At 43.0% G+C, this 23,145-nt stretch overlaps 1 protein-coding gene across 2 annotated transcripts in view; it reads right to left on the bottom strand.

Moving 5' to 3' along the window:
* The window catches only part of PTPRT (protein tyrosine phosphatase receptor type T), a 280,775-nt gene that overhangs the window by 47,572 nt on the left and 210,058 nt on the right, over positions 1–23,145 (bottom strand). The window contains exons 12-14 of one of the 2 annotated variants that reach the window (XM_054845732.1): positions 15,655–15,702; positions 13,286–13,434; positions 6,742–6,777 (exon numbers count right to left, since the gene is read on the bottom strand). In XM_054845732.1, the coding sequence (XP_054701707.1) occupies positions 6,742–6,777; positions 13,286–13,434; positions 15,655–15,702 (233 nt within the window). The remainder of the gene's footprint in view (positions 1–6,741; positions 6,778–13,285; positions 13,435–15,654; positions 15,703–23,145) is intronic. The other variant, XM_054845733.1, reaches the window with a different exon arrangement.

Raw genomic sequence — 23,145 nt, 5'->3', positions numbered from 1 at the left:
AAAGCCAGGCAGGTGGTGCCCCCTCCTTTCCAGAGTAACTTCCCTCAAAGCAGGTGCCCCTGTTATGGATCTGGAACCAGAAGCAGCTGCCCAGCACCAAAGAAAAACTGCAAAGCCAGAGTCAGATCAATCGTATCAATTGTGCCTCTGGTCTCTTTGGTCAGACAGATAAAAACCGGTGTAAAAATCACCGATTGTACTAACAGCTCTTGCAACGTGGCCCGTGGCATCACGCTGTTTGCGTGCCTCTCGCCCAAGTGTTTCTGCTTCGAGAAAAGTGTCACGCAATCTGAGTCATCCTGCTCTCAGCCCGACGACACGCAGAGCTCAGGCAGGCAGAAGATCACCATCCTCTGGACGTCCGTGACAAACGCACCTTGAACGGCCTCTGCGCTACTGGAAGAGCACCCAAGCCCGACATCTGCACCAGCTCAGGACGGCTGTCAGTTATTCCCACCAGCATTTTATCTGGGCCAAGGAAAGAGCGGAGGGGCTTTTACGGAGAGCGATTGCTCTGTATGAGGCGAGCCTAGCGTTCGTATGTTCTGCTAATAAAGCCTGATGCAAGAAACGTATTGTTCCTTCTCCGTCTAATCACGCCATGAGCCTGAACCTAAGCATGGTTAATGAGGCACTCAAGCCAGGCGCTAGACCTGCTCTGTTTACAGCAATTCTGTGAACAATTCAAAATGCAGGTAGGACGGGAGGGAGCAGCAAACTGATCTCTCACTAGGACAATCAACCAAAAGAGTCTTTGGAGGGCTTGCAAACAGGCTTTGCTTTTCCTGCAGGTTGCAGCTAGAAACTACATCTCGTTCCTTTTGGCACCGTTATTACTGGAAAAGACAACAAAAGTACCAGCCCCTCAGCAAAGTCAGACCTCTGCTTTAATTGTTGCACTAAAGGCAAGTCACAGCAATTTCCCACAGTCCCTTGTCTCCGTCCCGTTCTCACAAACATGCCCCCATTCCCTGGCAAATGAGGATGGGTTTGTGGGACAAATGGGCCAAGACTTTCACTGAAGTTTCGGCAGTACCTCTGAAGCATGCGTGCCTTTTATGAGTTTTCAGTGAGAAAAGCAAATCAAGAAAATAGATCTTTCTGGAAAGATGCTTGAGATAATTCGCTCTAATACTCAGAAACTACTAAACATACAGAATCGTGCATCAGGTTTTTTTTGGATTATGTTTCATATGCACATCTTCTTTCTAGTCATATGTCCTCATTTTGTTGATAGCAACACATACCACTGCATACCAAAGATGGAATAGAGCTCCGAGAAATAATCCAAATTAAAACATTTCAAGAGATGGTGATTCCATTCTGACCCCAAAAGTTGTGGCAACGGTTAATTACCCTTGCTGTCTAAACATTTCTTAATTGCAATTTGATTTTGCTTAGTTTCGACTTACAGGCACTGAATCTTATTATACCTTCTGGTAGATTAAAGAGCCCTCTGAGGATTTGAAATCTTGACCCATGCAGGCACTGATCAAATCACTTCTTCAGTTTCTCTTTGATAAAGTAAATCAATTGAGAGCTTCTGAAGTCTCATTAGGGCAGGCTGTTCGGGGCTCCAGTTCCTTCCTAGAACCATTTCCAATTTTCCCCAGTTCTTTCTGTGCAGCTGTAAATAAAACAGGTATTCTGCATGTTGCTGGAAACATGCTGTTTGTAAGAGGATCATTTCTACTATTGGCAGCTGCGATAGCAAAATATGCTGTCAGCTTGTTTGTTAACCCTTTTTAGGGCAACACCCTCTCTCCCCATACTAAGGTGTCTGTTGCCAATGCAGATATTTCGATTTCTGGAAGCTGGCACTTTCATTAGCAGCCTAAGAGTTCACAGAATACCCTGAGATTTTGTATAGGATGTTAAATCAATGATTCGCTGGCTCTCACCTAACCGGCCTGATAGGGAAACTCTTCAGGCATCTCAGCTTATCTGTTTAGGGCGTAACTGCAGGTAACGGAATCTAACAATGTTGACTCCACTTTCAATATCCACAAACTCTCCCCGCTTACAAAACGGTGCTCCTGCAACTCTCTTCTTTGCTGGAGAAATAAACGTGAACTTGCTGCAGTAAACTCTGAGCTCTTCCTCTGCCAAGAGAAAGCTAACGGTGTCCAGCATGCAGAGGAAGGCTGGAGCAGAGGCCAGCTAGGTGGCATCTCCCCCATTTGAGGAGTAACCCTGAGGGTGAGATGATATTGTGCTTGCCTGCTGCTACAACACCTTGTATTAGATACTTTTGCTGCTACCCAAGTAAAATAAATATGTCTCCCTCCACAGAAAAACTGATAAACTTCTCCATAGATGTCACAGATAAGATGAAGAACAGCTGAGAAATTAGATTCCCAGCCTGGAAGTGGCTCTGTACGATCACCGCCCTGTGCAACGTCCCAGTAAGGCTCCTGGGAGGGGACCGGTTCATCCAGAGCAGCTTTGGGGATTGAAACTTCAGATCCTTTTACAGATGTCATCTTGTTTCATAAACACAGTTGTGTTAGCCCGAGACACAGATATTTGGACGCAGAGTATGATGCTGCCTTCTGACCGGAAAACTAACCTAGGCCTCAAACTGCTAAAAGTAACGCTGTACTGATGTCTCATCTTGTACATGCAGAGAAGTTTCTTTCAAAACTTTTCCTTTAATAACCACAAATTCCTTCTGTGTCTGAAATGACAGCCCTATCATCTTTGTTTATATTTTTATTCTCTTAGCCTTGGCAAGTGTGTAACACGATAAGACATCCTTTGCACAAAATAAATTATATTTTGAGTGGTGTTTGTGATGGATTTAATTACACACATACCCAGTCTCTCTACACTAGAGTAAGGGTTGTCAATTATTTGACATCTTCCAAGGATGACTACAGCATGGCTAATATCTCTTCCCCTTACACCAGGGATATGGTTCAAGCTGGTGAAATTAATTTGCTTTTTGTGTGCATCAAGGCTTTATTATATGATAAATATCCAGCTATAATATGCTATATACAATACAAACAGTGGTATGGCAAACCAAAGTCAAACCATCATTTGTCTAATGATACCAACTGAGGTGTAAAAAGACACATTTCTTAACAAAAAGCCTTCTGACACCAGGCTTGACAGAGACCGGAGGATGCATCTTTCATTTCAAGGGCTATGAAGAAGCCACATGTGCATAATAATAAAAAAAAAAAAAAAAGCTGAAGAAAGTAATTTGGAGAAAGTAATTTTCTCTAGATTCTAAAGAGATTTTTGAGAATCGCTTGGTAAACACCTTACACAAGTGTATTCTAATCTTCTAAAAACTATTGCATACATTTTTTTTCATCAGCTAGCATAGAAGAAAACCCCCTTAACGATGCAAGGAAGATGCTTTGGTGAGGTGGGCTAAGGCTTGGGAGTATTGGGTACATACCTAACAGTGCAGCTCTTCAAACGCCTGGACCTCACCAAGTCAAATCTCTCTTTGCCTCCTTGGTGAGAAGAGGCTGTCAGATCTACCTACCTCATAGAGCAATTCATTAGTTACAGCTGAAAAACTGTTGGCAACTTCAAATCAGCAGACAAAACTAGAAGCCACTAAAGACTGGAAGAGAGTTTTCCAAGCTACCTGATCATCCACAGGCAGAAAGAGATGTAAGAGAAACGCAGCTCAAGTAACAGCGCGCACCTCTGTTCCCATTCTACTGCAGGCCAACGTTAGCACAGCTAACACAACTGATGTGAAAGTCTCTCCCACTGCTCCCGAGAGGCTGACGTGGCCTGGGAAGCTACAGATACAACCGAACAGACCAAGCTGTTGATTTTCAAGCTTCCATGGCATAAAAATAACTCATCCCGCAATTTAAAAAGCCAACAATGGTGACACTCACTAATGCAGCAACATCCTCTCAAGTATCTTTTTAGTTCTTCAAACATCAGGTTGTGGATATACCCACAGTAGATTGATTAGGCACGGGCAAAAGCCCATCCAAGCTACAGAAGGGTGAAATTAGGGCAAATTTCTATGTCTTTCTAAGCACAAGCCAGTTTTTGTGTAAGACTTCATGACAGCAAGCTTTCTCGGCTTGTTCCGCCCATCTGCAAGGATCTACCAGGCACTACAGTCCTCATCCTCTCTGGAGGGCAGCGACTCTTGTTGTTAGGATCCTCTTGAGTAGTTGAAACGAGAACAAGGGTAAATGTCCTTACATACTGCCGGGAGATGTTGATGGATGCAAGGGAAGGACACGCTGGGTCTCCTGAAGAGCCTGTCCTGATGACATCTTCAAGAGGTACTGGTCGTGCACATTGTCTCCAAAACAAACCTCTAAGGTTGTACTTATTCTTCAGGCCTTACAGTACTGGTACAAGATGAGTCTTACTGAAGTATTAAAAATAGGGAAATCTACCTCCTTTATTTGTTAGTATTAAATGTTCACTTCTCTAGTGAAGAGGCTTGCCCAAAACATTTAAATCCAGAGTTGTCTACAATCGGATGAGAAAATCACATAGCTGAAAACGTGCTTTCAATATAATAGTATTAATCAGGCACGGGCTAGGGTAGAGGCAAACCCAAACCCCCCTATATCTTACTATCAACAAATCATGTCACAGCCAAGCCTCGGGATTCATCCACTACTGCAGATACAGGACATTTATTAGCAGAAGGCATAACAGATGGGAACAAATAGCACCGAACTGCAGGTAGTGCCCAAAGATGGATATCGGTAGTGGCATGACTGATGCCCTTTTTAAGATCTTTCTTTCTTTCCCAGGAACAAATATTAATAAACGTCAAAAAATTAAACTTATTTCGCTCATACAGCAACATCCAATGTCTGGTGCATTTGTCTGAGAAGCCAGAATACCAAGGTTTTAATTTGTCTTCAAGTCACAAGATAGAAATTTCTTCAACACCAAGGGCCGTTTTGCAGTACCTGTGGCTGTTAAATTCAGATAGAACCGGGGGGGTGGGGGGGGGTGTGACCCGTCTGTGTAAACCATGTCTTAAAAGTGCTCTGTACTTCACTTCCCAGGTGTAAAACAGGGATATTAATCCGTACTCAGATATAGCAGTTAGTAGAAGTTATGTTTGAAAGAGTTTTGAATACATAAGCACAAGACCAGTTTAATTTCTATTTCCTCTTTTACCTCTCTAAAATTTGGGATTTTGAAAGTTTTGGGGGCTTTTATGGCTTTTGGTTTCCCATGCAAAGTACAGATCGACTCCGTCTATTGCTCCTTGAGCTGCAGATTACGAAGCATGCAGTTCACACCGTGATTCTCACTGTTGGGACAGAGAGGGGAAAAGAGCTCCCTGACATGAGGGTCCAGTTTTCATGGATGCTGAGTACCAGCCTGCGAGCAGTTTGACATCTTCCAGCAAACTGCACATCTGGGCCCTGTTTCTAAAGTGCTGCCAAAAGATAAATCCACTTTTAGACTTCTCCATTGACAACACTGAGTCTCTGGGAAAGGAGAAGAAACCTTCTGGAAAAAGGACTCCTTTCCTTCCCCACCTCGTTAGAAGAGGGCTCATTCACTGCCGTCGGCTTTTCGATAGATAGCCGGATAAACGGGTGTACTGTGGCAGTCCCTCCAAGCCTCTGTGCCCTGGCTGCTAGTCTGTAAGCCAAGGCACTTAAGCGATCGGTTGTAATTTTTTCCTGGTCTAACTGTAGGCCTTCAACATGCTCAGAGTAATGTTTAAAGCAGCCACAGTAGATTACCGTGTCTGGAAGCGAACATTTACTGTAGATAATCCAAAATGACAGGTCTGATAAATACCACTGGTTAGATTCTGATCAACCACACATCATCTTTCTCATTCATAGTGGAGGAATTGCCGCCTTCCGATTCCACACGCAGGCAGCATCCTCCAGGGAGAGCCTCAAGTTGTAGGCTGTTATTACTCACTCTCTTACTGGAGCGTACCTCCAGTAAGTTTCTGGATAACTTCTTTTATAAGCTAACGGTTTCTGCCAATTTTGCTGTCTCTGTTAACTTGCTGTAAAAATGTATTATTTTTAAAAATCCAAAAGCTAAGACCTGCACACCGGATGCTTTATTTATCACCTGAACAAGAAAAGCTAATTTTCAGAGATACTGAACACCAACACCTCCCTCTAAAGTTACCAGCAGCCAGAGCGCAGCCTCCGCCTCTCAGAACCCGCCTTTCTGTTCTCCTCTCAAACCTACACCGAACCGCAGGAGTATTCAGCATTTAACTCTCAGCATACGCTGAATGAGCTGGGGCCACTTGCCCAAACCCAGCCTCCGATTTCTCTAAATACTCTTTATGTTTGCAACTGTGAGCTCCCACCTGCTTTGGACATGCAAATCCTCACTTCTATGCCCAGGCCTGGCGGCAGACGGAGCTGAGCCTCCGTCCCAGGGCTCGGCCACGCCAGCTGCGCAGGCGCAACCACCTGCGCCAGCCAAAGCTGAGCCGAAGGCAAGGCGGCACGTGGGAATTTGGCCCAGAATGTCAAATCTCATTCACAAAAGGAAACAACAAATACTTGATAGAACTCCTAAACCTTAATTTTTGAACTGTCCTTTCCATTAAAAAAAAATAAATCAAGTAATTGCAATAATAAAGCATGAGTAAAACAAAAGGCTTTCCAATTAACACGACACATGACCACAGGATTAATTATCATTTTGGAGCCCAGCCACTTAACAGTGCTCTCCGAGTTATTTTCAAGATGCAACGAGCGCGTTTGCTCTCCAGTGCAGTGCAGTACACCATACCTGTCTTCTTACCTAACAGCGTGGTCGATGGAACAGTGTCTGATGATACTTTGAGATGGAATTCCGTTCACCCACACGACACGGATCAATGGAAATCAACAGAAGATCAATAGGAAAAAAAAGTTACAAAAAATGAAAACAAGGTTAGCTGTATCTCACACTCAGAAGATTCAGTCTATAGGTCATATTGGGAAACGTACAAAAGCAAAGAAAATTTAGAAAGGAAAGAAAAGTCTGGCACTAGTACCTGAGTAGTAGGAATTCAACAAAGATTTGCTCTGAAGGGTTTTGCTTTGGACAGAAAATGAACAAGGAGAGGGTGATGCTAGGTAGGAAAGACATAAGGAAAAGACTTTAGACATATATTAAGAGAGAGAAAGAGAACAGGGAGAATGTTCCTCAAAGAACACAGTAATATGGGATATACAAGGCTTATCAAAATGAATTATATTTTTCATCTCGACATGCATATTACATTTATTACATTGTCATCATGATGGATTTTCTTTAATATAAGCACTCCAGACCCCAAATATAGTGTTATAGTTATTGTAAATCAATGTGTTCCTACACAGGATACACATATAGGACTATAGTCTAGATATCCTTTTTTTTAACCAAAGGAACAAACTTATCTTTTCGTCTCTAGGAAAGAGATCCCTAAAATTAAGCCCCAAAATACAAACTACAGAGAATCAAATGCACTAGTAACAGTAGAATAAGCCTGCTCAAACACAGCGTACACTAATACCACAAAAATAGACAGGTAGGGTCGCAATTTTTTTGGTTAAAACAATACAAGATAACAAGGGACTTGTTCTTCAACCCAGGACTGTTCATAGCAAGTCCTACAATCCTTCCCCCTCTGAGCTGGGTTCTTTCAGCAGGACAAGCATCCTTGCTTTTTCTCATTAAAGCAGTAGCTTTCTCTGGACAAGAATCCGCCAATTATTTCCATATTAATTGAATATTTATGGAAAGGAGGCAGGGCTCAACATCTTCACAGTAGATTCTTTTCTTGATAGTAAGTCTATGAGGCTAGTTTATACCTACAATAGCATACATGTACGTTCTTACAGTAATCCATCATTTCTGAAGGCATATTCTTTTGTTATCATTCTGCATTCACTCTCAGAGTTACAGGCATTTATTTATCTCCTCAAAATGTTGGGAAACAAGCTAATACAAATCTCAGTACATCAGGAAGATGACAATAGATAACACAGGAAAAACTATTCCATAATCTAATAGAAGTAGATAAAATTCAGTATATATCAAAGTAATTTCAGAAGCAATTTTTGTATCTCTAGAGCAAACATCACTTAAAAATTTCAAGTTATTCTATGGGGTGAACCAAAGAAGTTGCTAGCCTAGGGAGTTTCATGAAGTCTGCAGAATTACCTCCTAAGCAGTTTATAATCATCTGGTAAATGAACTCGCGCTCGTTCTGCATTCTCCTGCCATATTTTCAGACTTACACCACTTGAAAACGCATTAAAATAATCAAATTTCTCATCGCTTAGTCTGCTGGAGTTCTGCCCCAGCTGCCTTCAAGCCATAAAGCATCTTTCATTTGGGGCCTCTTATACTTTCTCCCCGTGTTTGTCAGCCTAAATCAGACCTTTCTCTCACTGTACTTGGAACATGACAGCTTATGCAGATATATAAAATAAGGTCTAAAAAGAGTAATTTGTTTGCCCAGGGTCACAGAGCAAGTCAACAGTCAGAGCTTTGAGCAGGACTCGAATTTTCTGAAATTTGGGAGTATAAAAGAACTTGCTGGGCCGTACTGCCATTCCAGGAATTGCTAACGATAAATTACTTAGGCAGCTGAAGATATACACCTCACTTCAGTGAGTTTGATTAAAAATGTTACCAACTGAAGTTTATGAAATGAATCATATTTGTGAGACAGGGAGCTGATTTCTAGATTCAGAAGGGGGAAAAAAACCCCAACAAACCAAACACCAAAAAGCAAGTTTCCCAAACTTTAGAGAGCTCATTCCCAAAATCGGTCAGGTAGCGGCTTGTATGATGAGATGCGTAGACAGTGCTGCTTCCTAACCAGAGGATTTCACGTCAGGATCGAGATTAAGCCTTCATTAAAAATTCTCTTTGTATGCCCTGGAGTGGCACGTGAGGCCACACAGATCCCTCTAGTCACGTAGAATGGTGGAGGCTCCCTTCCTAGTCTGAAAATTGTTCTCCCTTAGTTTTTGTAAGATTTTCTGAACTAGCAAGCCCCACAAAAATCCCAAACCAGCATGAAAACCAGTAAAAGGGATTTTGGTATTTTTTCCTTTTATGCCTTTGATGAAATTTGGCTTTTTTTTTTTTTCCTTTAAATTCATTTTAGAATTTTTCACTAAAGAAAACATCTCCCGGTCATGATCCTACAAGTCCTTGGACTGCATTTAGCAGGTAACCTAAGAGTGAAAATTATCTACGGGGTAGCAATAAGAACTAGACCCTCATGTAATTGTCTGTTGTGACTTAACGGCAAAGCTAAAGACCGTTGTGTTTGATTCATCGCAAAAACATGCAGGATATGGAAAGGTGCGGTTTTAGATGTTTCCTGGTTAAAAATGATCCTTAACACCCTGCGTGCCACTTATCTACAGCCTCCTCTTATCTCCTTGTTCTTGCTAGTAAAAGCACACTAACTCTACAGTAGTGCTCACTAACGCAACGCTCGGTTCCCTACGGCTTCCAAAACGCTGTCTTCAAACTGCGCTTCTGCCCGAAACAGTAAAGCCACCTACCTAATCTGTATCAGTCTCACTCCTGAAGGTTGTCTGGAAAGCAGTCTCCTCCCAAACTGAGATGTCACAAAAGTTAAGCACACCCTAATAAATCAGTCTCTAGCAGAAGTGGCTGCATTTTAAGAGATTAAATCCGCAGAATCAAACAGTTCCTGCCAGAAACCTCCCAAGGGTGTCAAGATGGCTACGCTGGTGATATGGTATTCTCCTGGACCAGCCCTATCCGTGGCATTTTAGCATTGCAAAGCCAGAAGAGCAGCTCCTTTGAGCAGGACGTACCGTTAGTGCATCACTGCCGAGATGATATACTACTGCTTCTCCCATCATACGCCTGGGCTGCCAAATTGCACACAATTTATGTGCAATAACAACCCCTTGCACACCCTTCTGGTCAGTGCGCAGATGCTAGTGGATGATTTTAGGTCCACCTTGTCTTCAATTTGTCATGTCATTTCATAATAACCCTGCATCGAGTCAATGCCTACCCATGCCTGTGCTGTGCCCCTCGGAGGAAAACGCTGCTGCTTTCCAAACGTTCCTGCACACTGAGGAGCAGGCTCAAACACTGCAAGCACCATCATCTACCTTTAATGCATTTTGGATATATTTTTAGTTTTTAAAAAGCAAGATGTTTGAGAAAATGAACAACTACGAAGAGCCTGCTTCACCTCCACATAATCCCTGGGTGAAACCAGACGAACTGGAATAGCCATGGACTAATTTATCTTTCAGCAAATACCTATTCTGATTCCATACAGTGTCAGAGACAGAGGCTGAGTCCATCAAATCCTTTCAGTTTAAACTGCAGTAAAAATTCTGCCTGAATAAGGACTAACAGTGTAGGATGGAAAAAGGGATGAGGGGCTTTGCTTTGGACCAGAAAAGATAAATGCCCTTTTCTCTCCTACTTTTCAGCAAGATCTGAGGTCTCCCTGTTCCAGCACAGAGGCTACAGATCTTCCAGAATGTAATTGCATTTGATAATGAACACCTCTGCCAAACAATAAAATTCAATCCTATAAATGACCAACAGCACCAGCTGCTCCTCAGCACTGCGCTGGCCTCTACAAAGGTCTCCATTGCATGCAAACAGCGTGATTTTATGGAGGACGCCGTTTGCATGAGTTTATATTGAAAATAGAAGTATTTCCTCCTAAAGCACTGAGATGGAGCAGGTGAAGAAATCTGCATTTTTACTAAGAGCAGAGACAGGAGGATGGTAACTCTTAGTAGTGACAGAGTCATCGTTATTTTCAGAGTTGCCTGTAAAAGCGCCCAGGTCCATGTCCCCTCAGAAAAGGAGGGGCTGATAAGCAGAAAGGCAGCTGCTCACTTTTGGTGTCCATCACAATGCAGAGTGCCAGGCAGCACCTGCTATGACGAGGGGGACGTTGCTTCTGCCTTTCTAGCAGCTGGACCTGTCAGTGGGAGCTGCCTGCAGGGTGACGGTGCTGTAGGCAGCAGCGAGACAGGCAGCAAACGGGGGGGCTACGGCAGGAGGGTGGACGGGGATCACCCAAGAACATTCACAAGTCCTCCTGCAGCAGGAGCAGACCAGTGGCCAGGCTGGATGGACTAGGGGAAGAAAAAGGCTTCTATAGGCACTCATGGAATTCGTGCTGTCTGAAAAGTCATTAAAAATATTGGGACAGGAAGGAAAAACTGAAGGGAAGGACACATACCCCGCAAGGACACTGCCATCTGGAGATAAACTCGTTCGCAAGTCATTCAATAATTGTGAGGTTTCCTCCTTAACAAGTTGTCTTGTTCTATTTTATTCCTTTTGTGAGCTAGCAAGGTGGCCTTGGGATTGAAAACACTTAACTTCTCTTGGTGGGCTTTCTTCACAAAGGAGAGGGGTATCTCCATGTCACTGCTACAGCCAGCTCAGGCTCCCATAAGTCAAGAGGGTCAAGATGGAGAGGATGACTACCTAGCATGACATAGCTGAACTGCTATTTTCTGTTGGGAGGCAAAAGGACAACTTAAAGAAGGAATCTGACTGTTGCTTAAGCAAGCTGACTTCAAAAGCTAGGAGGAACAACCCCTAGTTAGAGTAGGCCTGTAATAGAAACCCTCAAGTATTCAACACTACTAAGGCAATTTTTAAAAAAGAAAGTCTTTTAACCATAAAACTCCTGTATCAGCAAGTGCACGTTACTGCACAGAAGAGAACTTACCTCCAACACCTCAGCATCCTGGACTTGGCAGTAAAAAATTTGGAGAAATCATGAAGGCTTACTGGTAATTGTTTCTCATGGATATAAAGAGGAAAAAAAGAAAAGAATCGGCCCATGACTTGACTCAGGCTGTGTTACAGAGGGAGGTAGCGATAAAATCTGCAGTGACGTCAGACAAGCAAAGGACTAACTGCTTAAAACAAAAAAAGAAAACCTGAAGGGATGCTTTTTTACAAAATTAGACACAACTTATTTTCTATAGATGCCATTTCAAGTAAATGACTCAGCTGTTTTAATTAGTCTCTCAAAATACCAAGGGGAAAAAAAAATGAGGTCACATTCCAAGCCCGTCTCTTCTCTTATTTTCTGGTTGGAAAAAAAAAACCCCAACTTTTAAAAACCCAGATTCTGAAGAAAGTGTTAAAAACTTCATTTCCCCCATACATTTTAAACAAGCTACCTTTGCTGTTTCTAGGATGTCTGTTACAATGCTGTCCTCCGCTATCCTGTCTTTCAAAGATATGAACCACTGACAACTCTTGCTGTCTTCCTTAGGAGACAGAGCTACTCAGCACCTGAGAAAATTAGATCTTGACTCAAGTCAATTTAGTATCAGAGAGAAGTGTTCGCTGCTAGCCTTGACGGTCCCAAACACCTATTTATCCATCTCACAGGTATGTTACACCGAGTGGCAGCAGCAACGCATGCAGATGGAATTTGACATGACCTACAGACAGTGGGAAAAGAAGAATTCACTCAGCCTGTCCCACTCAATCTGAGATTACAAAGGTTTCAACGATAAAACACATTTTGTACCATAAGCACTTCCATGTTAGTAATTAGGGGGAAACCCACTTCACTAAAGATGGTAAAGACAGACAAAAGAGTTTTAGTACGTACGCGTGTTTCAGAGCTGTCCCCTGTTCAAACTAGCAGGCTAAGCGTCAAAAGAAGGACTGACATTCCCATAGTGTCTAAGTTAAAATTTATTTAATATGAAAAAGTTTACAAATCCACCATGCACTCAAACTGCATCTAGCAAGGCTCAAGTATGACTTTGTGCTGCTTCACCCACAAAACTTCCAGCTACAGAGGTCTGAGAGGTTTACAAGTGTTAACTAAGATTAGTTTTACTGAACCCGTATGAAGAATAAACCGAGGACACAGACAAAAGAAGAAATGCTGTCTTTCCATTCCAGTTCTCTAACCAGGAAACCATGCTTTCTTTCATAACAATTCCATACAGAAAATGTTATTTCATCCTACGAGTCAGCTAACCGATTTGATTTGACTATTCTACTCGCAAAGGAAAAAATATTTCTGAAGAACAAATAAACATGTGCCTTCCTGACTGTCTGATGTAGTTATTAGAACAGACTTTGTAAATTATTCTCAGTAGATTTAGAGTCAGAAGAAATGCTCTCCACCTATCTGACAGGTAAAACAGGGGCAGTGTCAGAGACGTTTCAGACAACTGACTTCTAGCAAGCTTTTGCAACGATCTCTATCACTGTCATTCCCAGCTCCTCAATATTGTGCCCATAGGAATAGGTCCTTTCAAGAACCTAGAGCTCTCCAAGGGGGACATATCCATTGCAAGCAAGTTAAACTTACTGAATCCATTAACATCTTGGCAGCTGGAAGAAAAAGCTTCTTCATTGTGAACAGCACTGAGTTTTGTAGAGGTCTTGTCGGAAGTAGCCACGGGACCCATCTCCCTCTGCGTGCTGGTCTGAGTCTCCTTCTGCTTCTTGGCTAGCTTCCTTTAGGGTATTTTGAAGAGGGGAGAAATCAAGGTCAGTTTTCCCTCATTAAAAACAAAGCAATGAGAAAATATTTTGAAACCCACGATTATCCCACCTGGTCAGACATGCAGGGCACGTGACAAGCTGCACGAGAGGAAACCCCACAACTTTTTAACATAACTGTTGTGGAGCACCATAAATACAGTGATACCAGTCTTTGAGCTTAGCTGTCCCTCCCAGTAACTTATCTTGCACAAACCTGCATCACCCCAGCAGTGGGAGTGCTACGTCATCCTTGAAGAGGCTGGCACAGGGAAAGGCCCTGGAGCGGGTGTCAGCCGCTCCAGGAAGAGCGGAGGGCACGGGATGAGGGCAGCGATCAGAACCGCTCGCTGGGAGGTAAATGGGACGTCTGCATCCATCCCACGGGGGATTTTCTTTGAGTGCCCCAGTGGAGAGTGTGACCTGAGTCTGTGCAACCTGAGAGCTGGAGCAGGAGCTTTGCCCTGTCCCCAAGCAGGGCAATGAGGACAGCAGCCTCCACCGCATTTTGACACACCAACTGCACTGAGGACTGACAGCCGGGGCGGGGGGCAAGTTAAAGATTGAAGTTATTTTAAAAACGTCCAAACATGCCTCTGTTCTGGGAAAATGGGTCTTTTCTTATTTTGAGGAGATGTCAAAGACATTGGCAAAAGCAGAGACACTGCCTGCTCTGAAAACACTAACAAAGCCACGAACGTAAGAGGCTCCTCTTTTGCAAACACGGCTAATAATAAGAAACTGGAGAGAAGCAGGAAAAGTGAGCTGCTAAGCTTCCATTGACATTTGACTGCCCTGCGCTTCATTCATATCAGAGAGCAAAACTGTTTAAAAATGAATGTGTGACATTCTACAATCCGTACCTTGAAAAAATATCACAGAAATCCCTAGCACCTGCAAAGAACTTTGCTTACATGACTTCCGTAGGTAAGAAAATAAAACAAAATAAAAGGGAGAAAAACAGATTGCTGTAAGAAGGAGTTTTAGTTTTCTTTTTTCCTCCAGCTCAAAGAAAAAAAAAAAAATCCTAACAACTAAATCATTTTGCAAAGAGGTTTTTCTTCACTAAAATGACATGCTTATGGTAAGTACTACCCATCTTTTAAACATCATTAGATTGTTAAAAAGATATTCCTTGCAACATATTCCAACAGGCTTTATTTATTCACAGAACATGTCAGAGTGGCATTTACAAGCAAGTTCAAGCGCACGGCTGAGCCCCAGCCCTTCACGAGATGGGTAGCTAGGCCAGTTACACTCATTTGCAAGGAAGGGTCAAAGAGAACTAAAACCTTTGCCTATGTCTGTGGGAAATGACTATTTTAAAGCAAGCTGATAATCCAGACCAGGAGAGCACAAATGTACGGAGAAATGTCCAACGTTTGCTGCAAACTTCTGAACAAAGACATCTGTTCCGTCTGCTCAGCCAGTTGAGGTTCAGCCTTTTACACTTAGTGGTTTCAATTCAAACCACAGCTATTCAAACTGGGGACAGAATTACAGAGTGCATATTTAGATCTCACAAAATCTCCATGGTGTATCCACTTCTGCAGATGAAGATGGAAGCAGGGGAACTGTCCTTGAGTGATGAAGCAAAAAGCTGGCATTTAATGATGTTAAAAGCTTTGCTTCCAGTGCTCAGCAATGTTAGCACAGCCGGAGTTATTAACTATGAGCTGCAGACATGGGAGCCCCCTTTTTTTGTGCTGTGGTACCCGAGGTAACAACAATAGTCTTGAAGTGTATTAACCCTGCTAGGTGGTTATTTTAATCCTTTCAATTTGCTAATCATACATGCCTACGTGAATTCTTTGGCAACAGGAATTAACATTTCTCAGTAGGAACCACTAATCCAAAATGCCGAAGTCCTTAATAACAAGCACTCTGGACTGCTGGGGTGAGCCATTACAGACGACCACTACTGATGTTTAAAAACGGGGAGTCAAAAAGGGTGACTTCCTTATTAAATCCAGATTAAATTATTTGTGGCCATAATTATCTCTAAGTCCCATTGCCTGGTATCTTTTCAGAGATGCCAACAAGCTACAAAGAGCTGGAATTGGCAAACTCGTTTTCTCTTTCAGTGAACGAGCAATAACATTTCTGCATGTGCTAGGCAGGAAAAAATATCCCCAAACCCAAGCCCATCAGTCCCCAAAGGCCTGCTTACGAAAGCCCTATGCAAAGCAGTTCTACCTGGTCCTGTAGAAGACAGAGAGGCCCCTAAAACATTGGCTTGAATGCCTAAAAAGAAAAGGTGACATGAGTTTAAAGTTCTCAATCGAACTCGCACACACAAACCAGGCTGCTCGCAGGTGGACCAGCTAAACGCTTACGCAAGTTCAGAGAGAAGCCACACAGAAAATTGTTCTGCATCTGAAAACGCTACAATTTTCTTTCAGCAGCGTGTTATCAGTTTCCACCTTTCTCCCTCTCTATTCCAAGAATGTAAAAATTCTCCATCTAAATTTAGAGGGAAGACGGATCTCTTTTGAGGATTTCAGAGCTAAGCTTGCCAGACACATCAAGGGGCTCTCGGTTTCTAAATGTGCCTTTTCTGCCTCCGTTATGTGTCTGGATAGAGTGGCAGCACAGGACTAAGCCTATTTGGTCCTTGCCATCATTACAATTCATAGAAAGGATTATAAAATCAAATGACTAGCACTTTCTAGAACGTTAGGGATGTGACTTAAACCCACAGCTAGGTAGAGGTTTATTTCCCAGCATGTCAAAATGCCTTTGGAATTGGAAAAGCATTTATCTGGAAATACGGTTTCCAAAAATAGGACACTTGAAGAGATCTCTGTGAATCACTGACAAGCTGCATCAGCGACACGGCTCCCGCTCTCCTCGCTGACCGGCCTCCCCTAAACACGACAACTGCAACACCCCGATGAAACTGCTATCAGTGCATTAGTGTCAATCACGGCCGGCTGCCGCCAGCGCGTACCCACCGCGGTCTGACACCAGGCACCGAGAAGACACTTCCTGTCTCATGCATTATGCAGCTGAAAAGGGGAAGAAATAAAAGACCGGGCAGGTATTTGGAAGAAGAGTCTGATACAATCAACACAGGGTGAAGAGATTGAAATGTCAAAATGTGAGCAAGGTGATATTGATGGCCGTTTTACGTTTAAGCATAAGGAAAATGTGCCAAGAAGAAAACAGGAGTCCACAGATGGGGTTTACTGGGTTGGCCTTTACAGTTCAAGAGAGTTTGTAAATGAAGAGATGATGTTTACAGGCACTATACACACACAGGAGGGATGAGACAGAAAGATGCTCAAAGTAGAATAAAAAATGAGACCAGCTGTATAATCAGGCAGTTGAAGCTGACCCAACTAAGGCAAGGATAAAAGCTACTGGCAGTGAACCTCAACTAAGTGTGAATTTGGAAAAAAAATTAAAAATGATGGAGATTTGAGTCAGCTATTTTTAAAACTTCTATTCCTATCAGCGAATGGATATTAAATGCTGAAGCACTATATTAAAATTGCGGGAGTACCAGTTTAATAGTCAAGGAATGCAAACTTAGTATCAAGTACAAAGCATTTCCTGCCATGGGCATTAATCAGAAAGCTGAAGCAGTATTTTCAGTCAGAAATATCTGCAGGATCAGATTCCTGTTTTGCAGAGGTTTGGCTAAACTTAGGGATTATTTTTTAAAAGCAGCTTCAAACTCTTCTCTAACTTTTTATATCAATTTTACGTGCATGAATGTTAAATCTGTAACTGCCACTCCTAAAGAGCTCTTGTACGTGTACGTTGACAGATTTAATTTTAGATGTTTCACAAGGATGGATTATATACACTATAATGTAGATTTGCATGCACCGGTAATTTAGACATTAGGTATAGATCACATAAGTTAAACATGAAATTTCCTCCCACAGACAAGAATTGCATATTGCCCTCATTTTCAATAAGCAATTTAAGAAAGCTACAAAATACAATTCCTTTCAGACCTATCTGTGCAGCAGCCTGCTAGGAGTACACATATTATTTATGATGAAACCTGCACAAATTTAAGGCAGGCAGCAGTCAGCCATGCAAACACCCAATTGGGAGCGCGGGTTAAACAGCAGTTCCGTCGAAAAGGATCTCTGTCCCCTAAACCCGTAGCAGATCACAAACTCAATTTGAAAGAACAGTTTCATGCTGGTGTAAAACTAAGGGAGGGATTATACGTGGCACTATGGCATGCAAGACAGAGGCGAGCCTTTTGCTCTGACCGAGGATCCCCTGCAACACTGCGCTTCAGCGAGAGCTGTGCCACGGGGACACGCACAAGGGCAGAACAGGAAGGGAAGATCTAGAAAACATGACCTACAAGCAAAGGCCAAAGGAAATACGGATCTTTTCTCTAGAGAAAAGAAAATCAAATAGGGCTGATCGGTCTTTAAACATATGAAAAAACACCACAGGGAAGCTGTTCTCCCTGGTTACAGGGGCTGGGAAAAAAAGAAATGGGGCTAAGCTATAGGCAGGGCAGCTCATTTTAAACTTTGGGAAAACTACAGGCAGCAGAGACTGCCCATCTCCCAGGCCGACCGGGCAGGCAGGCTGCGCAGTCCTGGGCACCAGAGCTCTTTAACCAGAGAGCGGGCGTTAAAAGCAGCACAGCCTCTGGCAGCTGGGGTATCTCCTCCGCGGGCCCCCACCGTCCTGCTCAGAACTGCACTTCACCACGTCGCCCCGTGCGTAACCTCAGCAGAGCCGAGAGAGATTCTCTGGGCTGCGCACAGAGGCAGCTTACTCCTTCCTATAGCCACTATAAGGGCAAATCCTCCGCTTACTACAGGCAAGCGTAGCGACGGTTTTGCTTCTGCTTTCTTAGTGCCTGCCATGGGGAAGCCAAACTCGGCGCAGGTTATTGCGGGGGCAGAGGGAATTCACCAGAGAGAAGGCGAAGTGAAGAGCGAGGACCAGCCGCACCACTTTCACTTACAAAGCAAACGCCACTTGACACGAGAAAGCGATGTAACAGCGGTGTAAGTCAAAAGATGCTCTGAATATTTTGTACTGTGCGTATACAAGCACAGCGTCTTGAAAAACATAGGGCTGCGCTCTCTCAGCTTTACTTGATCAAATCAATCACTATTTGTGGGGACATTTACTACTTACAACCATATAAACTTTAGGCAAAACAGGTGCATGTAAGAGCCATGCAGTATACGGATAACACTGGTATCACCAGCCAGCAAACACTGCTCTCTGCAAAGTTTGGGCTTGCAATCACCACGCAGACATGTTCTAAATAAAATCTCACTTACTTTCTGGATTTTAATTATAATTTTTTTTCATTTGCTTTCATTAGACTGGCATAACCACTGATTCATGATTCCGTTTTTCCAGTATCTAATGAGAAAACCAGTTTCTTCTTAAAATTCTGATTTAGCAAGCTGACCTGTGCGGGCAGATCCCACCATCCATGGAAATAAATGGAGATATTTATGTATGTATGTCGTTATACAGAGGTATGCCTATAAATAAAATATTGTCTTATTTCTTTTCAAATGTCCTACAGATGGTGGAAATAAATTCAGCACTAACTCTGTTATTTCAGAAAATGCAATTACGAATCGAGCTTAATACCTTTGACAGAACCCCTCCCATGAAAAGAAACTCCTGGCTGACACCACCGCCGCAATTACAACCGGTACGAAATGACGATGGGAGTTCAGGAGCTGCCTACACTGCAGCCGCGTCCTCAGTGCTCCGGCCAGGGGAAAAGGAAAACAACATATTGGCTATTGAGTGTCCTTTTCTTATAAATAACATTAAACTGAGTTCTTATAACATGTGCATCAATCTATGTAATTCCAGAAATACTTCTCTGGCCTGATATGACTCGTGATTCAAGTTCATTCTGCAATCACTATCCAAGCCTGGGAAAAAGAAATGGAACAAACCAAACCAAACCCGACCCCGCCACAGGAAACATTTCCATTCCTTTTCCTGGTGAGGAAATAATAAAGCCTTGAGAAGGGCTGCTGCAGGTGAAAATACCGTTGGCAAAAGAGGTGTCAGTCATTAAATGCAAAACCTCCTTCAAACCAGCTGCGTTCCTCTCTGTGTTCTACAGCTTCAGCTAGGAAAAGAAACAAAAACTTTCAGACGTGGATGGGTTGCTTATCTTCCATTCCACATCGTATCTTACAATGCATTAAACTTCAGTGCAGTGGGACAGAGCTAGCAATTCTGTACAAACCTTAGCCTCTATTTGTATTGGTGTAAATACAGAGTAACTCCTCTGAAAAGATTCGTGTCATCCTGGTGACAGTGACGCAGTGAGTGCCCCAGGACAGGAACTCCTAATTCCGCAGCCCTCTCTTCCCATCACAAAATCAAGCTCTGTCCAAGGATCTCACATCGTTAAGCAGCTCACTTTTAATGATGGGTAAACTGAAGTACACCGAACGATGTCAATCCTGCATGATGACTTAGCAAGTTAGGAACAGAGGCCTCCTGGGTTTGTATTTCCGCTTAAAGCGAGTTAAAGATCTTTATGGCCTTCTCTTTCAGCCACAGTAATATCCTTTCCTATATGTGGTAGGAAGTTTTTAATGAAGGGTTGCTATACAAAAATCCCACAACTATTTACCCAGAACTCTGTATGCACAAAATAGCCAAAAGAGCTGCTCTTATAAATGAGTATTTTTGACTGGTTTCACCGAAGCTGCAGGTACTCAACCATCTTACAGAATCAGAATTACGGGCTGGGGTTGCAGCAGAACACAAGACAGGCTGAAGGCATAACGCCACTCTAGAGATTACCACAACGTGTATGGCCCATCTGTTTAAAAACCAGTTACTCATAAGTCTCCGTGACTTTCACAGACTTATCATTAAGAACTGCTTAGAAGAGTTAGGGTTGGAGATTTTGGTCCCTAACAAGAAGAAATGGCAGTATGGCAGATGACAAAGGGTTGAGAGGAATTATCTGAAAGCAGACGAGAATTACTCTAAGAAGCACAACTTTGAAGTCCAGAAACTGAAACGGAAACCAAAGCGATGCGGTCCGTATGCTCATATTTAAAGGTCTGCCAGCAGATCTGTTTAAGCACCTGCTTTTTAATACTGGCAACTCACTCACCTGAGTTTTGCTTCAGGATTAAAACATTCATACGAGGTCCTAGGATGGAAACCAATTCTATTTTAAAAAAAATCTATATATAAACATATTGCTGCTCTTATTTTCACAATATTTCTAATAAGCTTAAATCAAATCTCTGCTTATAAGAGGCTGTAGCAATTTCTATCAGTTTTGGCTAAGAATTACACAGTCCTTAGCAAGATTTTCATCTGTAATCATTATGAAACATCCTATTTCATGTGAAACTTGAAAAATGAAACTCAGTAAAACTTCATCATATGCTCCCTCATGGATTCTCCTGCTTTCTTCCCTCACTAGTCGACCATCCCTTGTACCCTGACTATTGTTCAGGGGAAAAAAAAAAACAACCACCAAACCAAAACAGAGCTTGGTTTTGCCAGATCAGGGAACAGGCCAAATGTCAATCTGAAACCAAACCAAATGCTGACATGCACAGCTTGACGATGGAATTATTCATTGTGTGATGACTATTTATGTGTTACCTCTACCACAGCGATGCTCCAGCTAGGAGAGCTCTTGCCTGATGGGGTACCTGGGACACCATACGCGCAGAGCTAAGAACGAGCTCTCTGCAAAAAACGTTGGGTGCAGTACTAGGGAGATACAGTTATGTGATTTCTGCATCCTGAGCTCACATCTCCATTGAGTGCTTCAGTGGGCCGCTATGAGCTTATAATGATGTGTTGCCTGATCATACCTCTGGCTTTGCTCTATTGTGATACACCGCATGGCGCACATCTGCCTTATTAAATCTTATTAAAGCACTTGTTTCTGCTACTGCCGAAGCTCATTGCAACCTCAGGCTTGGGTGACCTCCAGAGGTTTGTCTCTTCGCTTTTCCTGAGTCACTCTCCTGTTCCCTGAGAAAAAAATTCTAGTATATTGATCCACAGAAGCCATTACAAGACAGCAAGGAGACCACTTAATGATACCCTTATTTCCTCTGTATCAGAGTAATCCTCAGCTGACTGCTTAAAGCAGTGTTGTTGTGCACTTGTAAAAAGGGTCGCATAGGGCTCAGAAGTTGATTCATCTTCCTAAATACCCAAATCGCAAAATAAAATAAAGCAGGGAACATTCTGACCACATACTGCCTGCTGGAAGGAGACAAAATTAAAGTGGAAAACTGGGGACTGAATTTTTCCTTACTGGTTGTAAGGAAACCAAACCAGCACAACAGCGTAGAGGGCACTTTTCTGAAGTTCATGAGAAATGTGCAAAGAGGAAAGGTTGTAGTAAGAAATGCAACTAGCTAGCAGCACCTACGTGTTAAAACCGCCCCTTCCTTAACATTTAAACTTCTCTTGAAATTTGACTACTTAAGGCCAAATTCCACTCTTGATGAACCAGTGTGAAGTGCAGAGGAAATGGAGTTACTCTGCATTTACCATCACATAACTGGGCAAAGCGAAGGCTCACGATGATGTCGTTATGCTCCTCACACACTTAGCAAGTAGGGAAGGTTCCTCTTTCAATTATTTTCTGATAGGTCATTGAGGAGCAAAATCACTCCAACAGGTGGTACATAGAGATCCTCATACTTGACTCCTTTGCCTTGTTCTTTGGATGTAAATCAACTCATGTGGAAAAGAAGTCAGCTTCCACTACAAGGGCAGAATATAAATGCCCTCATTTTGCTGACCTGCTGACCACCTTCCAGACGAGCCCACAGGACAAAGTCCCAAGATCAAGACAAAGGTGAACTGTAGGAACAGGCAAGGGAGGAGGCTGCCGGGGGTGGCAGACGAGGAGGGGCTAGCGGAGCAGACATGGCCCTTTGGACAGCTTTGTCGATGTCAGAGCCCTGGAAAATCTGGCAGGTTGCTGCTTTTGGGGGAAAGGTTTAGGTCAGCTGCTTCTGAGAGACGGAGAGGGGAGACCTGTTTCCCTCCGCAGCAGCAGCAGCTGCCTTCTCCATCCCCTCCAACTCTCCGGTGGCAGCAAAGGCATCCACCTCGATTCCCCAGGACTCTTTCCTCAGATCATTGATCCAGTCCTCTCCTCCTCCTGATCCTCAGACAACTATTATCATGGCAGAGACAGCTTGGCCCTGATTACTTTCCAGCCCCTCAGTCTTTAGACAACAGATGGCTCTGGAAGTACTGATGTGTGAAGCATTTTCATGCGCCTTAACAACTGCCTTAATTATGCAGCATTGTCATTAGGCCTGGACAGGTGATTTAGATCTGAATCTCTGAACCACTTCATCATCCAACGGTCTAAACTGACACTCGGAACCCGGCAGCTCCAGGAACAGGAATGTTTGCTGAGATAATGTCAAGTCCTAGTTGTCAGAAACCTTACATTTTTAAAAAAGCTTATAGCCACGGCTGAGAAATTCCCAACAATAACTTTCAGGTGTGAATTTTCCCTGCAGTCTGGCTAAATACAGTTAAAAAAGGTGCAGTTGGGGCACTCCGTATTTGTCCATTAGCATCTGAAGAACTATGAACCATTAACTGACACATCTGTGGACATTTATGTGTTTGCAGGCACAGTTACAGGTGCAATGGCAAAACAGGGAAAACATAACAGTGTGAAAGTGAGAAAATAAAACACAAGCTGCTGGA

The sequence above is a fragment of the Grus americana genome, chromosome 17 (assembly GCF_028858705.1).
Source record: "Grus americana isolate bGruAme1 chromosome 17, bGruAme1.mat, whole genome shotgun sequence".
Lineage (NCBI taxonomy): Eukaryota > Metazoa > Chordata > Aves > Gruiformes > Gruidae > Grus > Grus americana.
This window is presented reverse-complemented; position numbering and strand designations above follow the sequence as displayed.